The following is an 18,920-nucleotide window of genomic DNA, read 5'->3' as shown; positions in this document are numbered from 1 at the left end:
TTTGGTCTATGTAAAAAAAAAATCTAAAAAAATGGAAATTTGAACAATATTACAGAGAAGTTCACTGTTGTTGGCCACATTTATCATCTCCTTCAACAGTTTTATAAAATATTTCTGTCTTGCATGATAATAAAAAATAATGTGTCTTAAATTAATGAAAATTTGACCCGGATTTAATTGTAAAGCTAAGTTTGGGTAAGACTCTGTTAAGCTGCATGATTTCTTAACATGATCTGGTTGCTGATGGTCACAAATTAATTTTTTTTTTAAGTTATCCAATTTACAATTAGGAAAAAGCACCATGGGTTTTTTTTGCTGCATCTCTGAGAGGTGCCGAATTACAGAATTTGTTATTCTTAACTTTAGAGGTTAAGGAAGCCTTAAGTTCCTCAGTTGCTCTTCTAGAGCTACTTCAGTGGTAGGGTAAAGGTCGATGTACTTTTGTCTAGAAGGCCGATCTAAAACAAACACAGCAGCACCTCAGGATTTCCCTGTGGGTGCCAGCGCTACCTAGAATGTCTCCACAACTGTAGAATTTAACTCCCTTCTCCAGTGCCCTCAGGACGCGTTCATGATAAAGGGGATTTCCAGTGGCCCAGACAGCGGGAGAAGGTGCCTGCGAGGCTGCCCTCGGGCCCGTGTCGGCTGGGGAACGAAGGGGTGTTGAGCTCCTTTTGGTCCTTGGAGGGCACGAAAGGCGAGGCCGCCCCGCTGCTCCCCGTCGACCCCCGGGCACCGGCCACCTCTCCTACGCCCAGCAAACCACCCGCCGCCGCTCCGCACTCGGCCTGTCCAAAAGCAGGTGACATCAAAGCGAAGTCCAATCGCAGAGAGGTTAACTCAGCACCCTCTCTCCTGATTGGTGGGTCCCAGGTCCACGGGGCGGGATTAAGCTTCGCGCCTTTCTCTCTGGGAGGAGCCAGAGGCGGCGTGTGTCGCGGTGCCAACGGTCCCGGCGGCCGGCCGGAGGCCGCGACGCTGTCATGGCGGCTGAGGCAGTGCCGCCCTCCCTCTGCAGGCACCTTCCCCACGCCGAAACGCTTGCTTTTCTATCCGAGTGGCGTTGCAGCCCTGTCACGGCTTCACTCTGCAGTGCCAGGCAAAAATGGTGTCAGGAGTTGGGGAAAAACGAGCTCAGAGTTTGGTGCTGGAAGGCACGTCGCTTTCCAGCCCTAAAACACTGCTCCTGATGTGTTGAGTCATAACCGTGCTTTTCTCTAAAGGCTTCCCATTGCTGTGCAAAGAAAAAGCTTCCTAGATTTTCCAACATACTCCTTTACATGGAACCAAACCCAACCACTATATCCAAAGTATGTTCCTAAAAATGCTCATCGACCTTCTATATAACACTCCCAAAACAGGACACCCTTTAACCGCCACAAAAATGCTGCTTCCAAGGCCACTGCCAGGACTGCACAGTGCTCAAAATACTGACTCCTCCAGATCTTCGGGTCGCCAGACCTTGCCTCCATGAAACTTCACTGACAACGAACTTGACAACTACATCTGTGTGTGTGAAAAGAAGGGGGGATTTCTGCATGTTTAATTTGTGTGGAAAATAATAGAAAGGTTGCACGCCCCAATCCCCTGATTTCTTCATCTAACCCCATTTTGCACCAGGAGGTGTTGGTCTATTATCATCCTGGTAAGAATGGCACTTAGACTCTGTAAAGTATCATCTACAATGCTATTTATTTACAATACTAACAGAAGAGGATAAATAGCATAGATGATTTCACATCCCTTCAGATGGTGGGAGGCCCAGGTGCTGTAGCATTGAGCGGGCCACCGGCCCACACACAGCATGCCATGCAAACCTCCTCCATAGCAGAGATTCTCCCCTTTTGGTCTTTCAAGTGTTTATAAGATTTTCTTACAAGGAAACAACTCTTATCATTTCTGCAGTCAAAACAAATGGTCTCATGAGACCTTCTTGCTGCACTGTTAGATAAAGGCAAGGCTGGGCAGGAGGTGTAACTGCCGGTAGTGAGTGGGAGCAGCCCACAGGCTCCTCTGTAATGAAGAGCTGGCTGAGTTTATTCTGTGGCAGAGGGACGCAGGCGGCATGGCACGGCCTGAAGGCCAGGCTGCACCCACAGCACAGCTCAGCACAGCCCCAGCCTGCGCCTCACCAAGTTAACTGTCCTGTGGATCACTGCCCCCTCCATGTGCAGTGGTCATGGCCACTACAACCCTAGGGCACTGACAGCTCTGGTATTCAGCTGAGGAATTCTTTATTTTTGAGTCCAACTGTTAAAGATGTGATGAACTTTATAATGACATTGCATTCTTCACATTTTTTAGCTGTGTGCTTATTTTCCTACAGATAGTTACTTTTCCTGGATATTTTTTGTGCTTGTTTCTTATGGAACACATTGAGTTCCATGGGCCTCTGTAATCTGAGAGTTCACAAGATGCACATTAAGTGCCATTGTTGCCTATGTCAGCAAAGGCCTTGAGAACAGTTTCTTCATGGGTCAGGGCAATCCCAAGCACAAATAGAGGCTGGGCAATAAGTGGATTGAGAGCAGCCCTGAGGAGAAGGACTTGGGGGTGTTGGTTGACGAGAAGCTCAACATGACCCAGCAATGTGCACTTGCAGCCCAGAAAGCCAATCATATCCTGGGCTGCGTCAAAAGAAGCGTGACCAGCAGGTTGAAGGAGGTGATTCTCCCCCTCTGCTCTCATGAGACCCCACCTGGAGCACTGCATTCAGCTCTGGGGGCCCCAACATAAGAAGGACATGGACCTGTTGGAGCAAGTCCAGAGAAGAGCCACAAAGATGGTCAGGGGGCAGGAGCACCTCTCCTATGAAGACAGGCTGAGAGAGTTGGGATTGTTCAGCCTGGAGAAGAGAAGGCTCCGGGGAGACCTTATAGCAGCCTTCCAGTACCTAAAGGGGGCCTACAGGAAAGCTGGGGAGGGACTTTTTCCAAGGGCATGTAGTGATAGGACAAAGGGATAATGGCTTTAGACTGAAATGGGGTAGATTTAGATCAGATGTAAGGGAGCAGTTCTTTACTGTGAGGGTGGTGAGGCACTGGAACAGGTTGCCCGGAGAGGTTGTGGATGCCCCATCCCTGGAAGTGTTCAAGGCCAGGTTGGATGGGGCTTTGAGCAACCTGCTCTAGTGGAAGGTGTCCCTGCCCATGGCAGGGGTTTTGGAACTAGATGATCTTTAAGGTCCCTTCCAACCCAAACCATTTTATGATTCTATGGAGTAACTCTCTCTTTATGGCACTAGTGCTGTTTCAAAGGAGATAGGTCACTGTGTAGTGTATTGAGTCTCTAGTTGAAGGGGGCCCTTTAAAAATAAATAAATTATTGCAGCAGAAATGAGTATGCTAGGGAAATATTGACACAGGGTGCAAAACTGAGAGGAGTGGTCGATACACCAGAGGGTCATGCTGCCATCCATATGGACCTAACAAGCTGGAGGATGGTCTGACAGGAGTATCAAGAAGTTCAACAAGGGGAAGTGCAGAGTCCTGCACTGGGGAGGAACAACCCCATGCACCAGTACATGCGGGGGGGTGACCGGCTGAAAGCAGCTTTGCAGGAAAGGACTTGGACGCCATGGTGGACTCCAGGCAACATGAGCCAGCAATGTGCCCTTGTGGCAAAGAAGGCTACCGGTATGCTGGGCTACATTAGTAGGAATGTCACCAGCAGGACAAGGGAGATGACCCTTCCCCTTTGCTCAGGACTGGTGAGGCCACACCTGGAGTACCGTGTCTGCCTCTGGGCTCCCCAGTATGAGAGAGACCCAGAGATACTGGAGAGAGTCCAGTGAAGGGCCACAAAGATGACTAAGGGACTGGAGCACCTCTCCTATGAGGAAAGGCTGAGAGAGCTGGGATTGTTTAGCCCGGAGTAGGGAAGGCTCAGGGGGATCTCATCAGTGTGTATAAATAGCTGAAGGGATGGAATGAAGGAGATGGATCCAGACTCTACTCAGTGGGTCCCAGTGACAGGACAAGAGGCAATGGGCACAAACTGAAACACGAGAGGTTCCATCTGAACATCAGGAAACACTTTTTTACTGGGCGAGTGACTGAGCACTGGCACAGGTTGTCCAGAGAGTTGTGAAATCTTCATGCTTGGCGATATTCAAGAGCTGTCTAGACACAGTCCCGGGCAACTGGCTCTAGGTGGTCCTGCTTGGGCAGGGAGTTGGACCAGATGACCTCCAGAGGTCCCCGCCAACCTCAACCAGTTTGTGATTCTGTGATTCAGGGGAGAGGGGGAGCCCGGGAGCGCTTCTCCTCGGAACCAACCCTCGATTCGTTTCCGCTCAGTCCTTCCCACCCGCCCGCTGCCGCTCCCGGGGAGCAGGTGCCCGTCTCCCGCAGGGTGGACGCGCCGGTGCCCCGGCCGGGCCAGGCCAGGCCGGGCCAGGCGGCTCTCCTGCCGCACGTCCACTCTCCGCGGGGAGCGGGGTACGCCGCACAGGCCGGCTGAAGCCGCGCTGCCCCTCGGCCGCAGCCCGGGCGCTGGAGCCCGGCGTGGAGCGGCCGGGGAGCCCCGCCCGCCGCAGGCGAGGCCGCGGCCCTGACTGGGCGCGGGGAGGCGGGAGGGGTGCGGCCGGCGCGGGGGAGGCGGCGGCGGCGGCGGAGGGGAGTGAGGAGGACATGTTGTCTCCGCGGCGGAAAGGGCGCTGCGGGCGGTCCCCGCCGGCCCCCGAGAAAAGCCAGCGGTCCCCAGCGGCCCGGGAGCCCGGCGGCCCCGCCATGGAGGAGGGCAGCGGCTTCCGCCTCTCGGCCGAGTGCCTGGACGAGCCGCCCAACAGCCGGGTCTTCGTGGTGCTGGGCAAGGACACGGGAGAGGCGCTGATCCGGGAGCGCTTCGCCCCCTTCGGGGACATCCAGAACATCTGGCTCCTGCGGGACAAACGCACCAACGAGTCCCGCGGCATCGCCTTCATCAAGTTCGCCCGCAGCTCGCAGGCCTGCAGGGCCATGGAGGAGATGCACGGCCGCAGCCTGGTCCCCGACACCAAGCCCATCAAGGTACCGCCGCCGCCGGGCCGCGCTGCCCGCTTCCTGCCGGGGAGCGGGGCCGGGGGCGAGCGAGCGGGGCCCGGCGGGGTTGTCTCCGGCCGCCTTCCCAGCACGGCGGCCGCGGAGAGCGGCAGGCCTCGGCCGCTGCGCCCCGAGCTTGCCGCTTGGGAAGGTGGCGTTGGCCTACGCGGGGGCAACGGGGAGCCAGCCCCTCAGCGGGCGGCGGGGGCGGCCGGTGGCGCGGGCCCGCCGGGAGGACCCCCGGCGCGTTGGCCGCTTCGCCGGGCGGCAGGCAGCGAGCCGCCACGGAGAGCGTCGGACCCGCTCCTCGCGGCCCTCTCCCCGCGGGTAGTGCCGGTGCTGATGTTGTCCCCCCTCTGGGTCGGGCCCGGGGCGGTTTCGGCGGCGGGGCTTGCGGGCTCGGCCGTGCTCTTCAGGGGGAGCTGCAGTGGGTCCCACCCGTGCCCGAAGTGCCCACGCGTGGCGTAAGCTGCAGCAGGCCTGGGGAAAACGCAGTGCCTGGAAGCTAGGGGGGTGTGTGTGTTCGCCTGTTTGGTTTTTTAACGTTGAGGGGGTGGGTCTCTGTGAAATAGTCTAAACCAGTATGTTTTAAGTGTTGTAAGGAAGATTGACGTGAATAAGTAGAACTCTCTTTGCAAGTATGTTTTATATTGGTTTTGTAGCTTGCATACAGTTTTTTCAAAACAACTATATGGTTTTTTTATCTATGGAACTGGCTGGCAGCTTTCAGCCTCTTGAATTGTTTTCATATTCCCCAAGTACTAAGAATGACAGGAATGACTTTGAACAGTGAAAGAAGATTCCACGTGTTTCATTTGAAGATGCAGCTGAGTCAGTAAAATATTTTCTGAAGAACTTGCCATTAGAAGGCTAAAGATCAGAGTTGTATTGCTTACTCTCCTGCATGACTATTAGGAAAGTAATTTAAGAGCTCTGTGAAATCGGTTGCTGCTGTTGCATAAGAGGCTTACTTTGAAGGTTGTTTGTATTTTTCTTATTTGGTTATTTTGGGCATTTTTGTTTGTTTTCTGTGGGTTTTTTTGCCTGATTGTCTTCTGGGGTGCACTTCTCAGATGAAATTAATTTCAATAATTAAAAAGGATTTTAACAGTTACAGATGTGAGAAGTTGCAATCCTTCATAGAGCATTAGAGTGCAGACTCTGGCCCTGCTGAACAGTGAACTGCAGTAGCAAGGTTTTAATAAGCTGCTACGCTTTTTTGTTTGTTTGCTTGCTTATTTTTTGTTACTGCTGCTATACTAAGACTGTTGCAGTACTGCGTTTTTTTGCTAACTCATATGCCACCTATGACATTGGCAGTGCTGCTGAATCAGGCTTCGATATTCCTGTCCATTCTTCATTATCCCCAGTGAGAACTTCTGCTGGCTTCTGTCCTGTTTGGGAAACCATTTGGGGTGTATTGTATTTGCAGGTCTTTTGTCATGGATGCATCTATGATCAGATATGTTCTGGGTTTCCATATTAGGAAAGCTAGCTTATGTGAAAGATAAATACAAAGACTTGTTAAACTATTTTTCTTGCTTGTTGATATGTGGTTAAGACATGTTCTCCAGTAATTAATGTCTATATAATTATTTCACTAGGTATTTATTGCACAGTCAAGAGCTTCTGGAAGCCACCGAGATGTTGAAGATGAGGAGCTTACACGAATCTTTGTTATGATACCGAAGTCCTATACAGAGGAAGATCTGCGAGAGAAGTTTAAGGTACTGATTCGCTATTTGTTAATTGTTATTTTAAATTGCCTTTGTCTTAATTTATCAGAAGGGCGTAACGCATGGAACTTTAATGCATTTTCAAATATTGTAAATTAATATGCTTTTTAATTGTTCTAGATGTATGGAGACATTGAATATTGCAGCATTATTAAAAACAAGACTACTGGAGAAAGTAAAGGTTTGGGCTATGTGAGGTATTTAAAACCATCGCAAGCTGCCCGAGCAATTGAAGAGTGTGATCGAAGTAAGAATCTGACTGAATTATTTCAAGTTTTTCACAATAAGCGTATATCATCATTAATGTACCTTTAATTTTTAGTTTTGTTTGCAGGCAAATTATTTATAATGTAAACACATCTTGAGACAAAGTTCTATTGCAAATAAAAAATATTATTATTAACATTCATTGAGAACAGTCACCTGATTACATTTTTGCAGGACCAAACTGCATGTAAGATCAATGAAAAGAGTTTGGAAATGGATATGGAGTTTTTGTTCATGCATTATTATTGGCCTGTAATGTAGGGTTCATACATTAAAATGAGATCTGCCTGTGTATCCCTGGGAATATGCATTTTTCATCAAATGTATTTGATATAAAATGAATTTATATATAAAAATATATTTGATAATCCATAGGGATTCTGTTGTGATTACATTTATTTAAGAACAAATTCATCCTAATTGAAGTTTTGTGTTTTGTTTGTTTGTTTTCATTTACTGTAATGATTAATCTGTTACAGAATGAAAGACTTTGTATGCTTTATGACCAAGACCAACTATTTGTCATTTATGCTCTAGTACCAAAAAGGTGTTAATGAATTTGAGCGAGTCTAGTGGAAAGGCACCAAGGTGGTCAGGGGCTGAAGCACATGATTTGTGAGGAGATATGGAGGGAACTGGGCTTCCTCATCCAGCAGAAGAAAGGCTTTTGGGGAAACCTAACAGCAGCCTTCTAGTCTAACCTCCTGTTCAATGTTTGCTTAAACACAAATATGAAACAACTTGGTGTGTGGGTGTGGTTGTGTTTTGTTTTGTTTTTTTTGTTCTTCTGTGTTGTTGGTTGGTTTTTTTTTTCCTTCAGTAATGTATGTGGTGGTTCTGCATCATATCTATCATACGTGATTCTACAAAAATTGTATTTGTGACTATTCTTGCATAGGAATGTGAGGCTGAGATTACTTAGCAGTTAAAATTTATTGCCTTTTTGTTGTGAGGTTAAAATGAAATTAGTTGGATAGCCTGAGAGTAATACCTACTTCTTTCATAAAAGCAAAACCTAGATCGGTGCAAAACACACGTAAACTGCTGTTATAGCATGGAAGTTCAGGTGATTACCTCTGGAGCGTCTGCGAATCCTGCCAAATATCGCAGAATGGTCAAAGTTGGAATGGACCTCTGGAGGTCGTCTTGCCCAGCCCCTCTGCTCAGGCAGGGTCACCTGGGCACTGTGGTTGTCCAGGACCATGTCCAGAGGGGTTTTGAATATCTCCAAGGATGGAGACTCCACAACCTCTCTGGGCAACCTGTGTCAGTGCTCAGTGACTCTCACAGCAAGTAGGCTCTGTTGTGCTTAACACATGACTAGGAGTAGTTCTATGTGGAAGTTGTTAACTTTCATGCAGTTATTATGGCAGGCTTCAAGAGCTGTAGATTAGTTATTTTCCTAAGGCCAGCACTTTCTGGGTTTTCTGAATAACATGTTTCTAAATACGGTAGTTGGAGAAAGTGGATCCAGTCAGATAATTCAGATGTGTTGAGGTGTTGCTATATGTGTGGTTGTTTCTTTCAGGCTACAGGGCTATTTTGGCTGAACCTAAAAATAAGTCATCTGAGTCTTTTGAACATGATTATTATAGTAATAACACGAGGCAAGAACCAAGAGGAAATACACTTCAATTTTGTAAGTCACAGCTTTTTATACTAAAAATGATTTGTAGTCTTGAGTATGGTCACAAAGTAAGAATGCAGTTTGGAAGAAGGGAAGCTAATGGAGGCTTAGGTCAACACTTAAGTAGTAGATTGAATGTTGGAGTTAGAAATGAGCCAGGCATTTAATTTCTGTATTTTTATGGCTTGCTTTGCTCTAGTTGGCCGGTTATTTTGTGACCTGCATTGGTGAAATAAACACATTACCTCTAGTATATAATTGACTTAGATTGCTTTTAAAAGTTGAATGAAAAATATAAATGAGATGAAGGCATGCTAGTGTGATGACTTGAATTATTTATTTTATGTTGATTCTTGAGGTGGGCAGCCGGAGTTTTGTAGTTTTGAAAAAAATGAGACCAGAATTCAAGAGTCAGTCTCCAAACGTCTGTCGGTGGTATCACGGCTTCCCTTTATCCAAGAGCAGCTGTTTGCCCTCTTTGATCTAGTTCCAGGACTGGAGTATTGTGATGTTCAGCGAGATCCTCATACCAATAGTGGTAAGTAAAAGTACAAAAAGAGCTTTTTTTTTTTTTTCTTTCTTTCTATGAAGGGAATGCCTTTTAATTGTACTACAATTCATTTGCATTGCAAAATACAGTACACTTGTTGGAAAGAATTAATGTTTTTTGAATCAGTGGTTGCTGCTGTCATTGATGCATAAACCCCCAAATTCAGTTTTGTTTGAACCCCTGTTTACACATAGCCTTAAATACCTTTATTTTCAGGTAATAGAATCTTAAGAAGGACAGAATCAAAACCATGAGAAGTGGTTTTTGTTCGAATTAAATTAATAGTTTTGGGCAGAATAAATGGAGAAAAAGTTTCAAAAATTATTAGACATGTAGTTTCAATGTTCTCTAAACAGATCTTTTGAGTTTTCATCTTGAAATGGGCGTTCTGTGTGTGTGTCTCTGTGTAGAAGCTGACATGAGTAAACTGGATTAAATGATTCCAAAACAAATCATGTTTTGTATTTGGAAGATTGTTTTGGTTTCAGTTTTATTGTTTTGCTGCTGCTGAGAAAAATGTGGAAGAGGTCTCTTCTCCAAGAAGCTTGGAATGGAAATGATTCAGAGAGTTAAAATGTAACTTTACAGTACTTGAGATTCACTGTTGATGGGATAATTGCATTTTAAAATGAAACTGTATATGTTTTTGTTTCTAATTCAGGGTTAGGGAAGAAGACATGTTTTCACTTGTGTTGCTTTATTACCAGCTTTTCAAGTGAGCATAAATACAGCTGATCTGTCACTAGCTAATTCTGCTGAAGTTTTCTTCACAACTGCTACTGATGTTGCTATTAAGTAATGTAATGTGTGGTAAAAAGACTCAAGAATTTTGTGTCATCCATGACTAATGTGCAGCTTAATCATATTGCTTTTATAAGTGTAGTTTATTCTTAGGATTTACCTGTATCACACTGAAACTGTGTGCACTGTGTTTGTAGGGTACGCTGTGATTCAGTACAGTACTGCTGCATCAGCTATATATGCCAAGTATAAATTACACGGTTTTGAGTATCCTCCTGGAAATCGATTAACTGTCATTTTCCTAGAAGATGGGAGTGATAGCTCAGAGTAAGTACCAATACATAGAGATAGGAAGTTGTAAGTTGTGTTTTGGAAGCAAAATTTAAAATAAATAAATTTTAAACATTAGAAGTAACAGCAATGTCACTGTGATCTTGTTTCATTCATACCTGTATACAATATTTTCTGAAATTTAGTTTGTTTGGTTTTTTTAATGGTTTAGAATAAGCCTTTTGAAACGTAGTAGTGTTTGATAAAGACAAGATTAAAATATATATTCTTAAGATACACTGGAAAATCTTGGATTTGGCAAGAATCTTTGTAACAGTCTCTGTCATATGTAACAAGGCTGGAGTGTGTTTTTGATGAGGTATTTGTATTAAAACCAGATTCATCTACTTGATCTCTTGGTTATGTTTGCAGTACTGCAAATAGTAGCCTTGTGAAGCACATACGTAGAGTAAAACTGTTGGGTGCTAAGGATCTGATATCTCCACTGTACGGGGATTGTCAGGTTTTACTTTAACCATTTCTAATCTGTTCTGTGATTTGAATGCCCATTACAAGTTGGAATGACTTAAGTATGCCTCTGCAGTGAATATTTTGGCTTAGTTTCATCCTAAAGGAATCTAGTTCATATCAAACCTATTCTGGGATATGAATGAGGATGGTAAGGAGTGACAATGGGGAGATTTGCTTCAGAAGTGCATGTCTGATCTAAACTAAAAAAAAAAATATTCATTGCAACCGTCCTTCTTGCAAACAATTTCCTTCATTCTTCAATAATTCCTACTATTTCATGGCCCTACAACACGGGTTGTGAATCTATGCAAAAAGTGCAATTGCTTTTTCTTATTCTGCAGCAGAACAAAGAAAAATTACTGGGAAATGGGAACTGGAAGTAAACTTTCTGTGATAATATTCTGACTTCTGAATTGAATCTCTGTGCTCTTTATTGAAACAGGTGAAATTTTGCTGTCCCTTCTGCCTTTTAGGCACTTTTCACAAAATGTAGGGGTCTCTGTAGAGTTAATTTCCCTCCCTCAGCCCTGAGTATTAAAAAAAGCAAAGAAGAGTGTTGTATCTCTATATGTCGAAATGTATGTTTTCAGTGAGTTGCAGCTAGCATGCATGCTTTCAGATCATGCCTAGAGTGTCATGAAAGCCTGACTTGATTTTCATTATCTATATGAGTTTACAGATTTCCAGAGATACTTTTAGATGTGCATTAAAACTTATTTTCTCTTGCTGAATTAAAGATTACTGTAACTTAACTGTTTTTTTTAAAATAGTTTATTATCACTTCTGGTTGCAGCCTCATCAGAAAAATGGCAACACAGCTGGTAACAGCACATGTGTCATCAGTGTTGCGGAATAACAATGCCATTGTTCAGCAGTATAGGACACCTCCTGTAAGTTAATATAATGGATACTGTTAATATTCTTCAGAATTGTAAGAAACTTCAGATAAGTCAAGAAAGAACACTGCTTACTTTCCTCTGTAACTGTGTTAGATGCTACATTTTTAAGATGTATCTCCTGTTGGTTTGTACGCTTTTATTCCCTGTAAAGGTGTCTGACCTTACTTGGATTTACTGTCCAATTTAATGAAATAACCAACTTGGATTTACCGTCCAATTTAATGAAATAACCAACTTGGATTTACCGTCCAATTTAATGAAATAACCAAAGTAAACAAATTAATTAAGGAGAGAACTGGTAGAGGCTGTTTATGCCCTGTTATGGGAACAAAATTGTAAATAAGGTAAAATGACTTCTCCCCCCCCCATTACTTAATTTATACTTGCATTTTTTTCCCCTGTTTCAGCAGGCATTTGGAGGAACTTCTGGCTCACAGTTACTTCAGCCCCAAACAGATGCCATACTTCCACCACACAAAAAAAAAGTTCCACCTGACACTTCTGTGAAGGAAAGGCTTTTCATACTTTTCCATCCCCATCCTTTACCTGTAAATGTATTGGAGGATGTGTTCTGGTAAGACTCCATTTACAAATAAGTGTTCTCTAACCAAAAAAATAATGACGAAATATTTAAAATAAATGTTGAAAGTAAAAAAGATTGTCATAATGAAACCTCTTTTCTGGAAAGACAGTGCACAGTGGTCAATAAGTGATCAATAGGTAACATGCTTTTTGAAACAAGTGTGTAATGGAATTCACCTTGAAGCATAGATGCAATGTCATCAGTACAGCAGCTTTGTTATTGATTAATGTAATCTGAAGTAAAATGTCTAGTCTCGTAACATTTTTTTAAGCAAAAAATGTAGTACTGATTCTTACAGCCTAATTTATTTGGCATTTTGTTGTACATATTTCTATAAGGAATTTAAGTATTTTGATACATTTCTACAGTACTTTAGGGGTGTAAGTATAGGGAGGTTTTTTTTCTTGGTATATCCTGAAACGTTTTGGTGGCTTGCATCTTTTTGACACCATTTCAACTGTCCTTTCACACTACCTCCCTATGAGGAGCAAAGACTTGAGAGACAGCTTTTGCCATCTTTGAAACAAATCTATAGTTCAGCTGTTCTCCAGTATTTTATATTTATTTTTAGTATACTCTTGAAGAAGATGACATTTCCCTTTTCTAATAGCTGGTATTTGCAATAAATCTTTGGAAAGCCAAAATATTTTCAAAACGCCAGAAGAGGAAAAGAAACAATATGCACTTTGCACAGTTTTAAATTCCACCTGTATTTGATATACTGGATTTTCTTAATCAGATGCTGGAGAAGAGAAGGGCTATGCACCCTAGCCTTGACACTTGTGTAACTTCAGTATGAAACAAGGAGACTTTTTTTTTTAAACATTTTTTAAGGAACTGTCTAGGAATCTCCTGAGGACTTGGAAATCTGGTTTTTTTCCACAAAGCCTTAGTGCTTGCTTTCTGAGTCATTTCAGGGAGAACTCAAAGATGAATCACAACCGAGCCAGTTCATCTAAGTGAAATGCAAGTTTAGCCTCTGAATTATCTGCTGGTTTGTGTGTGTGTTCTTTTTGGTTTGTTTGGGGTTTTTTGAGTGCCATTTAGTGTTTGGGGACTATGGTATTGATTAGCGTTACGTATTACTTTAAATAAAAGATAAATCACTGGTGCTTGTGGTTCTATTGTAATATTCCATAGAAAACATTGTCTCCGAACTTTCAGTTTTATTTCTCTTCCTGCCTGGAATCCTAGTGAAGGGAATATGAAAATTGGGAGTTTTGGAAGAGGGCAGCACAAGAAATGATAGCATACATGTGAGAATATAGTTTTTGCAGCTACCAAATCATATATACCTCAGATTGGATAATAGGTGTCTATGTTGCAGCAAGACCTGTAAATTATCTTTTTTTTCTCCCCCCCCAGTCGTTTCGGACACTTGATAAAAGTTTACCTTGTGGCTGGAAAAAATGTTGGCTATGCAAAATTTGCAGACAGAGCAAGTGCCAGTGATGCCATCACTGCGTTACATGGCAAGATTGTGAATGGTGTCAGGCTTAAAGTAAGGTTGGCAGACTCGCCTACAGAAGAGTCCAACAAACGTCAGAGAACTTACTGAGCAAGGTGAGTACCCAGTCTGAGCTGTTACTTAAACTGAAGTTCAACTAATCGAAATAGTGATAGGCAAAGTATTTTTAAGTTAGATATGAACAAGTAATGATAAACTTTAAATCTATTTTTAGCTAACAACTTGAAATTTAATTTGTCATATATGTGTGTATACATGTATGTATATATGGGTGTGTGTATGCTTATATATGCACACGTACACTTTATTTTAGTAAAAATCTATTTTTATAATTTTTGAACAAATAACCAGCTGATTAACATCAATCTGGATGTTCACAGAAATATTCACTTTATGTACATAAGACTAACAGTTAACATTGAAAAGAGTATGCAAAAATAAACAATGGAACTGAGATCAGCTTGTGTGTGTCTTTTCTTTCATTAAAAACACATGTCCTCACAATGGTATTGGATAAAGATGCAGAGTTCAGCCCTTGAAGGGCAGAGAAGGGAAGGGGTAAATAAAAAGCGGACATGGAAAGGGCAGGGAAGGTTGCCAGGTGAAACCAAAGGTTTGGGATATTTGGGTCATCTGGATTCTCAGAAATCACGAGTAGCTGGAATGTGTGATAGTGAAGAAAATATTGCAGAGCCTGTTGTGGAGTGATTGAGGTGTATGTTTAGGATAATTAGTTTGAGGATTTATTAGTCAATGCTTATGGCCTATGAATGCTGGCTGAGCTTCTAGAGAGGTTTTATAGACTTCAGGGACCAAAATTTACTTGTTCTTTTAAAACATTGGTTTGATTAAAATTCAGCCTGTGAAAGCTGGCTGAGCTCCTAGAGAGGTTTTATAGACTTCAGGGACCAAAATTCACTTGTTCTTTTAAAACATTGATTCAAATTTATATAATTTTTTTTTATTATTTGTATTTTTTTTCTTAACATTAGGACTATTACCAAAAGAGAAATATAGTTGGGGGAGGAAAGGCTAAGCCCTGTTTTCTACAAAATAACTCCCAAATATTACTGTAGCTTCCAAATAATTTCAGTAGCCATATTATCTTTATAGGGGACATGCAGTTTTGCTTTAACTCATTCAGAAAACATCACATGAAATCCTGACTCTTCACATCAATATTTTACTTCTAAGCTTCACTCCTTGTACCTTTCTTTCTGTAGATACTCTTCGTGACCCAGGAGTTGCAAAGACCAAAAAAGACTTTGTTCACAGTGGTTTTTTCCTCCTTTTTTCATAAGGACTTTCATGTTGTTCTTTTGATAAGCAGCAGTTACTAAAGATGGCCTTAATCTTTATGCACAACTTGCTTTTTAAAAAAATGGATTTCTACCATTTTTTCTCTGTGTTGAATTGTAGCTGAAACCCATTTGAAACTCTTTTAATCAGCAGCTCTGGTGAATGCAATTTTAAGTAACTTGTACCCATGCTCTTATCTTTGTACAAAGGTTTTGTTTGTTTTTAATGTGACTTCCAATAATAAAAGGCCAGCCTCTTGGTTGCTACAGGAAAAACTGTGATGTAAAGTGTAATGTAATACCAGGTCTTCCTTGACTACTTTTACTAGAAAAGTGTAGGTATGGTATGCATACAAAATTAGAAACATGATTTATCCTTATTCTTCCTTTGTTTTTAAGAAAGATAAGAGTGAGTAGACTGTGAGGTTCTCTTCTGATTGTCAATCTGAAGCGGATTTTTATTTTTTTTTTATTCACACACTTTGTGCACACCTACACACACACACACACACATATTTTTCCACAGTGATTTTTTTTAATGAAGATTCTTTAAGGTCTCCAGCTGACAAAAGGTGCAGTTGGTCACCAAATCGGGTTTTCAAAAGGCTAAAACTTACTTTATATTTCAAATTATGGTTGAAAATTCTAATATATACCTATTATTGACTATTTAAAAACCTGAATTCCCTTATAAGGTAAGGGTAAGACATACACTTTTGCTGTTGTACCATTTTACCTGATTAGAAAACTGGAGAAATAAGGTCATGTCTGAAGAATAATCTTTTTACACATGCAAAATTACAGTAGAGCTTTTTGTCCTTTCCAAGGTTATTGCATTTCTGTAAATTTTCAAATAATAAAGAGTACTAGTTTTAGTTTAGATGGACACTGTAAATCTGTCTTGGGCAGTTTACTTGTAATTCTGGTGCAAATGACTACTGAGTATTTCCCCTCTGATTAGCCTTTCATCTGCTGTGTCTGTGCAGTAACACAGGTAGAAGAGCTTTCTAAATTTACTGTGTTAAATCTTGTTACAGCCTGTACATCAGGTTCCAGATTCCAAGTCTTTTAGCAGGTTGTGTTGTCTTAGCATCTATCTCTTCATAGGACAGACAGACAAAATTATTTGCTCTCTTTTTGTCCTTTAGCCAGTTTCTCAAATTCAAATGAAATGGTACATAAAAATAAAGATTCCATCTGTGCTCCTTTTTAAAAGGGCTTGCCGATTCAAATCAAGCTTACCACTGGGGACTCTGCATTGGACTGACTGACAAGTTTTGCAGTAGTTCAGAGGCTTATATTTTGCTTTCAATTAAAGCTTTAAATTGTGCATGTGAAAGAGGATGGAATTCTCTCTACTGCTGAAATAGTATTTTTTTTTGAAGATGACAGAATATTAACTTTTGTTCTTTCTGAATTTTGGCTGGAGGAAATAATCTTAGCTAAAATTTCTGAGAGTTTTCACTTAAGGAAGTCTTAAAAAATATCCATTCTAAAGTCCTATTGTATTGCTTGCTTTTTATCTCTAACAAGGTGACTGGATTTCTGCAATTGTCCTTTCTATGCAAGGTTCTCTGATTTAAAATCTGTGATAAGATCTGTGAATTCAATAGAATCTATATGAAAATAAATTTAAGTCAATTGACTAATTCAACTTAAATAAAATATTTATTATTCCAACACAGCTTTTATCTGACTTTTTGAAGTTTTTTCCCAATAATATTTTTCTTCTGTAAATCATCTTTTTTTTTTAAAATATAATTTACAAAATTGTTTTTTAAAAAATGTTTTATGGTAATGGTATGCTACTGATAATGCTCTTGCAATGTAAACTTCTGATCATAAGAACAGTCTATTACCTTACAACAACCTTTGTTTATCAAGGGAATTTGAATACATGTGTATTAATATTCTAAACTAATCCATCCGATGAATTTTGCAGGCTCTGGCTCTCCTACAAGTCAATGAAAATTCAGTTGTTTTATATGAGTTGTTAAAAGTAGCAGAGAAGTGATGGAAATACAGACCAATAAGGTTCTCTTAACTACTTTAAGTTCTAACGTAAGGTTGGTTTTTTTGAGGGGGTGAGGTTCTCCCCTTTACGCTAAGTAAGTACTAATGGTTGAAATAGTCACTTTAAACTATCTTGCTTTGAGTGGGTGTAGGCTTGAGAAGAGAACTAGTGTCTACTTTAGGCAGTTTCTAAAAGCAGAAGCTATCTTTAATGTTCTTGGTGTTGACCAGCTTGTGCTCTCTACTCAGGTTTTTGCATTGCTTTGAGTATTTCCTGAGAATCTCACTGCAGTTGTCCGATGCCTGTTGTGTAAATTATATTACTCAAAAATAGAAGAGGAAGGAAAGAATTTGGTATCTTTCAGAAGAATTTATTGTGGAATTCCAATTAATCTCTTCATTGCAACCTAGTAGTTCTATTTTAATACTCCCCCCCCCTTGCAAAAAACCCACCCTCAAAAACAAACAAAAAAACCCCCAAACCCACCCCAAACTTTTTTCATTAAGCTTTCCAGTAATCCTTAGAAAGCAGAGCTTCTAACTAGCACTGTATTAGAAATGCAAAACACAGATATCTAGGGCTGGATTCTGTGGCTCTTGATAATCATTGCTGATTGGCTTTAACCCACAGCAAATGGATTCATTGCATTTTTCCCCTTCTGAAAATGGTGGTGTTCTAAAATAATTATTTAGGTACTTACTAAGTTGAAAAACATTTATTCTGTCATGATATACTTGGTTATTGTTGTCTTTTATTATCCTTGTCTTGAAAAAGTTCTGCATCACTGATTTGATTTGCATTCATTTTTTTTAGTTAAAACTTTATTACAATCCTGAAGTTTAACATGTATATTTATAATGATTTATTTCTGTGCAAAAATGTTTTAAAAAAAGCAATTGTATCAGAAAGAGAGGTATTTCTTTAAAAGCTAGAGAAGCATATATAAAATTTTAATTTTATTCTTCTAAATATATCAAAAGCCTTATTTATATGCTGATGTAACAATTATGTTTTATAATATATATTTTAAAATAAAAATAGGTATGTTGCTTTTTGATACTATTTTTGTACTTGTGTTTTTTCTACAGAAACTAAATAATGACATGACCCTCAGCTAGCTGACTGACTGACTGAAAACGTGACTAGACATGGTTCCTGTGGACAGTGACAGCTTTTTTTTTTTTTTTTTGTTACTTAGTTGATCTTCTCTCTATATATGGTACTTTCTGGTTTTGAAGATGCGGACGTGCAGTTTTGAAAATTATCTAGGCACTAAAAATTGTAAACTGGTGGTTGTTCTTGTAGTAGTCTATAATCTTGTATTACAGAAATCTCTCTCGTGTTTAACTGAATTCCTCCTCTAAGATGGAAATTACAATGATGGGGGAAATAAAGGAGTCCGCGTTTTGTGGCTTGACTGGTTAATTGATAATGATTCAGGTTATAGCTGTTAAAACAGAGGACATTTCTTATGATCCAAATTGCACTGAAAACTGAAGTACAGCAGTAAGTTCAAAGAAAATGAAGTAACTGTTTCAAAAACTGCTAGCGAACCTGACAGTATTAAGCTAGGTTTAAGAAAATAACTGTAATCAAGAAAATGATTCAAGTACATTCTGAACTATTTTGTTGATTTGGGCCAAAAGTATTCATTATGCCTTGTATGCTGTTTAGTGAAAAGGACATTTGACTGTGGGTCAGACTACCAGAGCTGCTTCCGTTTATCCTTTCTTATCCTGAGGTCTTTTTGTTATAACTGTGGGGAAAGTATGGAGTCTAGGGGTGGTTTTTGTTTTGAGGGGCTGGGTTGCTTTTTTGTCTTTTGTTTTTTTTGAGTTTTTTTTTTTTTTTAGAAGCTTTCAATGTATATGTTGTTTAAGTAAGAATTGGACAATTCAGCATTTCAGCAGGATGA

At 41.0% G+C, this 18,920-nt stretch overlaps 1 protein-coding gene across 3 annotated transcripts; it reads left to right on the top strand.

Annotated features, from left to right (window-relative positions):
• The first annotated feature begins 4,297 nt into the window (after nucleotides 1-4,297).
• On the top strand, nucleotides 4,298-18,416 carry RBM45 (RNA binding motif protein 45). 3 transcript variants are annotated; one of them, XM_075028358.1, is made up of 10 exons: nucleotides 4,298-5,009; nucleotides 6,626-6,748; nucleotides 6,878-7,004; nucleotides 8,553-8,663; nucleotides 9,010-9,189; nucleotides 10,140-10,269; nucleotides 11,537-11,633; nucleotides 12,050-12,216; nucleotides 13,591-13,788; nucleotides 14,917-18,081. In XM_075028358.1, the coding sequence occupies exons 1-9, from the start codon at nucleotides 4,632-4,634 to the stop codon at nucleotides 13,781-13,783; spliced, it is 1,506 nt and encodes a 501-aa protein (XP_074884459.1). In that variant the 5' UTR covers nucleotides 4,298-4,631; the 3' UTR covers nucleotides 13,784-13,788; nucleotides 14,917-18,081. The 3 variants fall into 3 exon arrangements, with proteins under 3 accessions (XP_074884459.1, XP_074884460.1, XP_074884458.1); XM_075028359.1 differs by lacking the exon at nucleotides 14,917-18,081 and adding an exon at nucleotides 18,094-18,416 and having other exon boundaries at nucleotides 4,299-5,009; nucleotides 12,053-12,216; XM_075028357.1 differs by lacking the exon at nucleotides 14,917-18,081 and adding an exon at nucleotides 18,094-18,416 and having other exon boundaries at nucleotides 4,299-5,009.
• Nucleotides 18,417-18,920: the final 504 nt, after the last annotated feature.

This window comes from Buteo buteo, chromosome 5, assembly GCF_964188355.1.
Source record: "Buteo buteo chromosome 5, bButBut1.hap1.1, whole genome shotgun sequence".
Lineage (NCBI taxonomy): Eukaryota > Metazoa > Chordata > Aves > Accipitriformes > Accipitridae > Buteo > Buteo buteo.
Note: the sequence above shows the minus strand (reverse complement) of the source record. Positions and strands in the feature narration are given on the sequence as shown.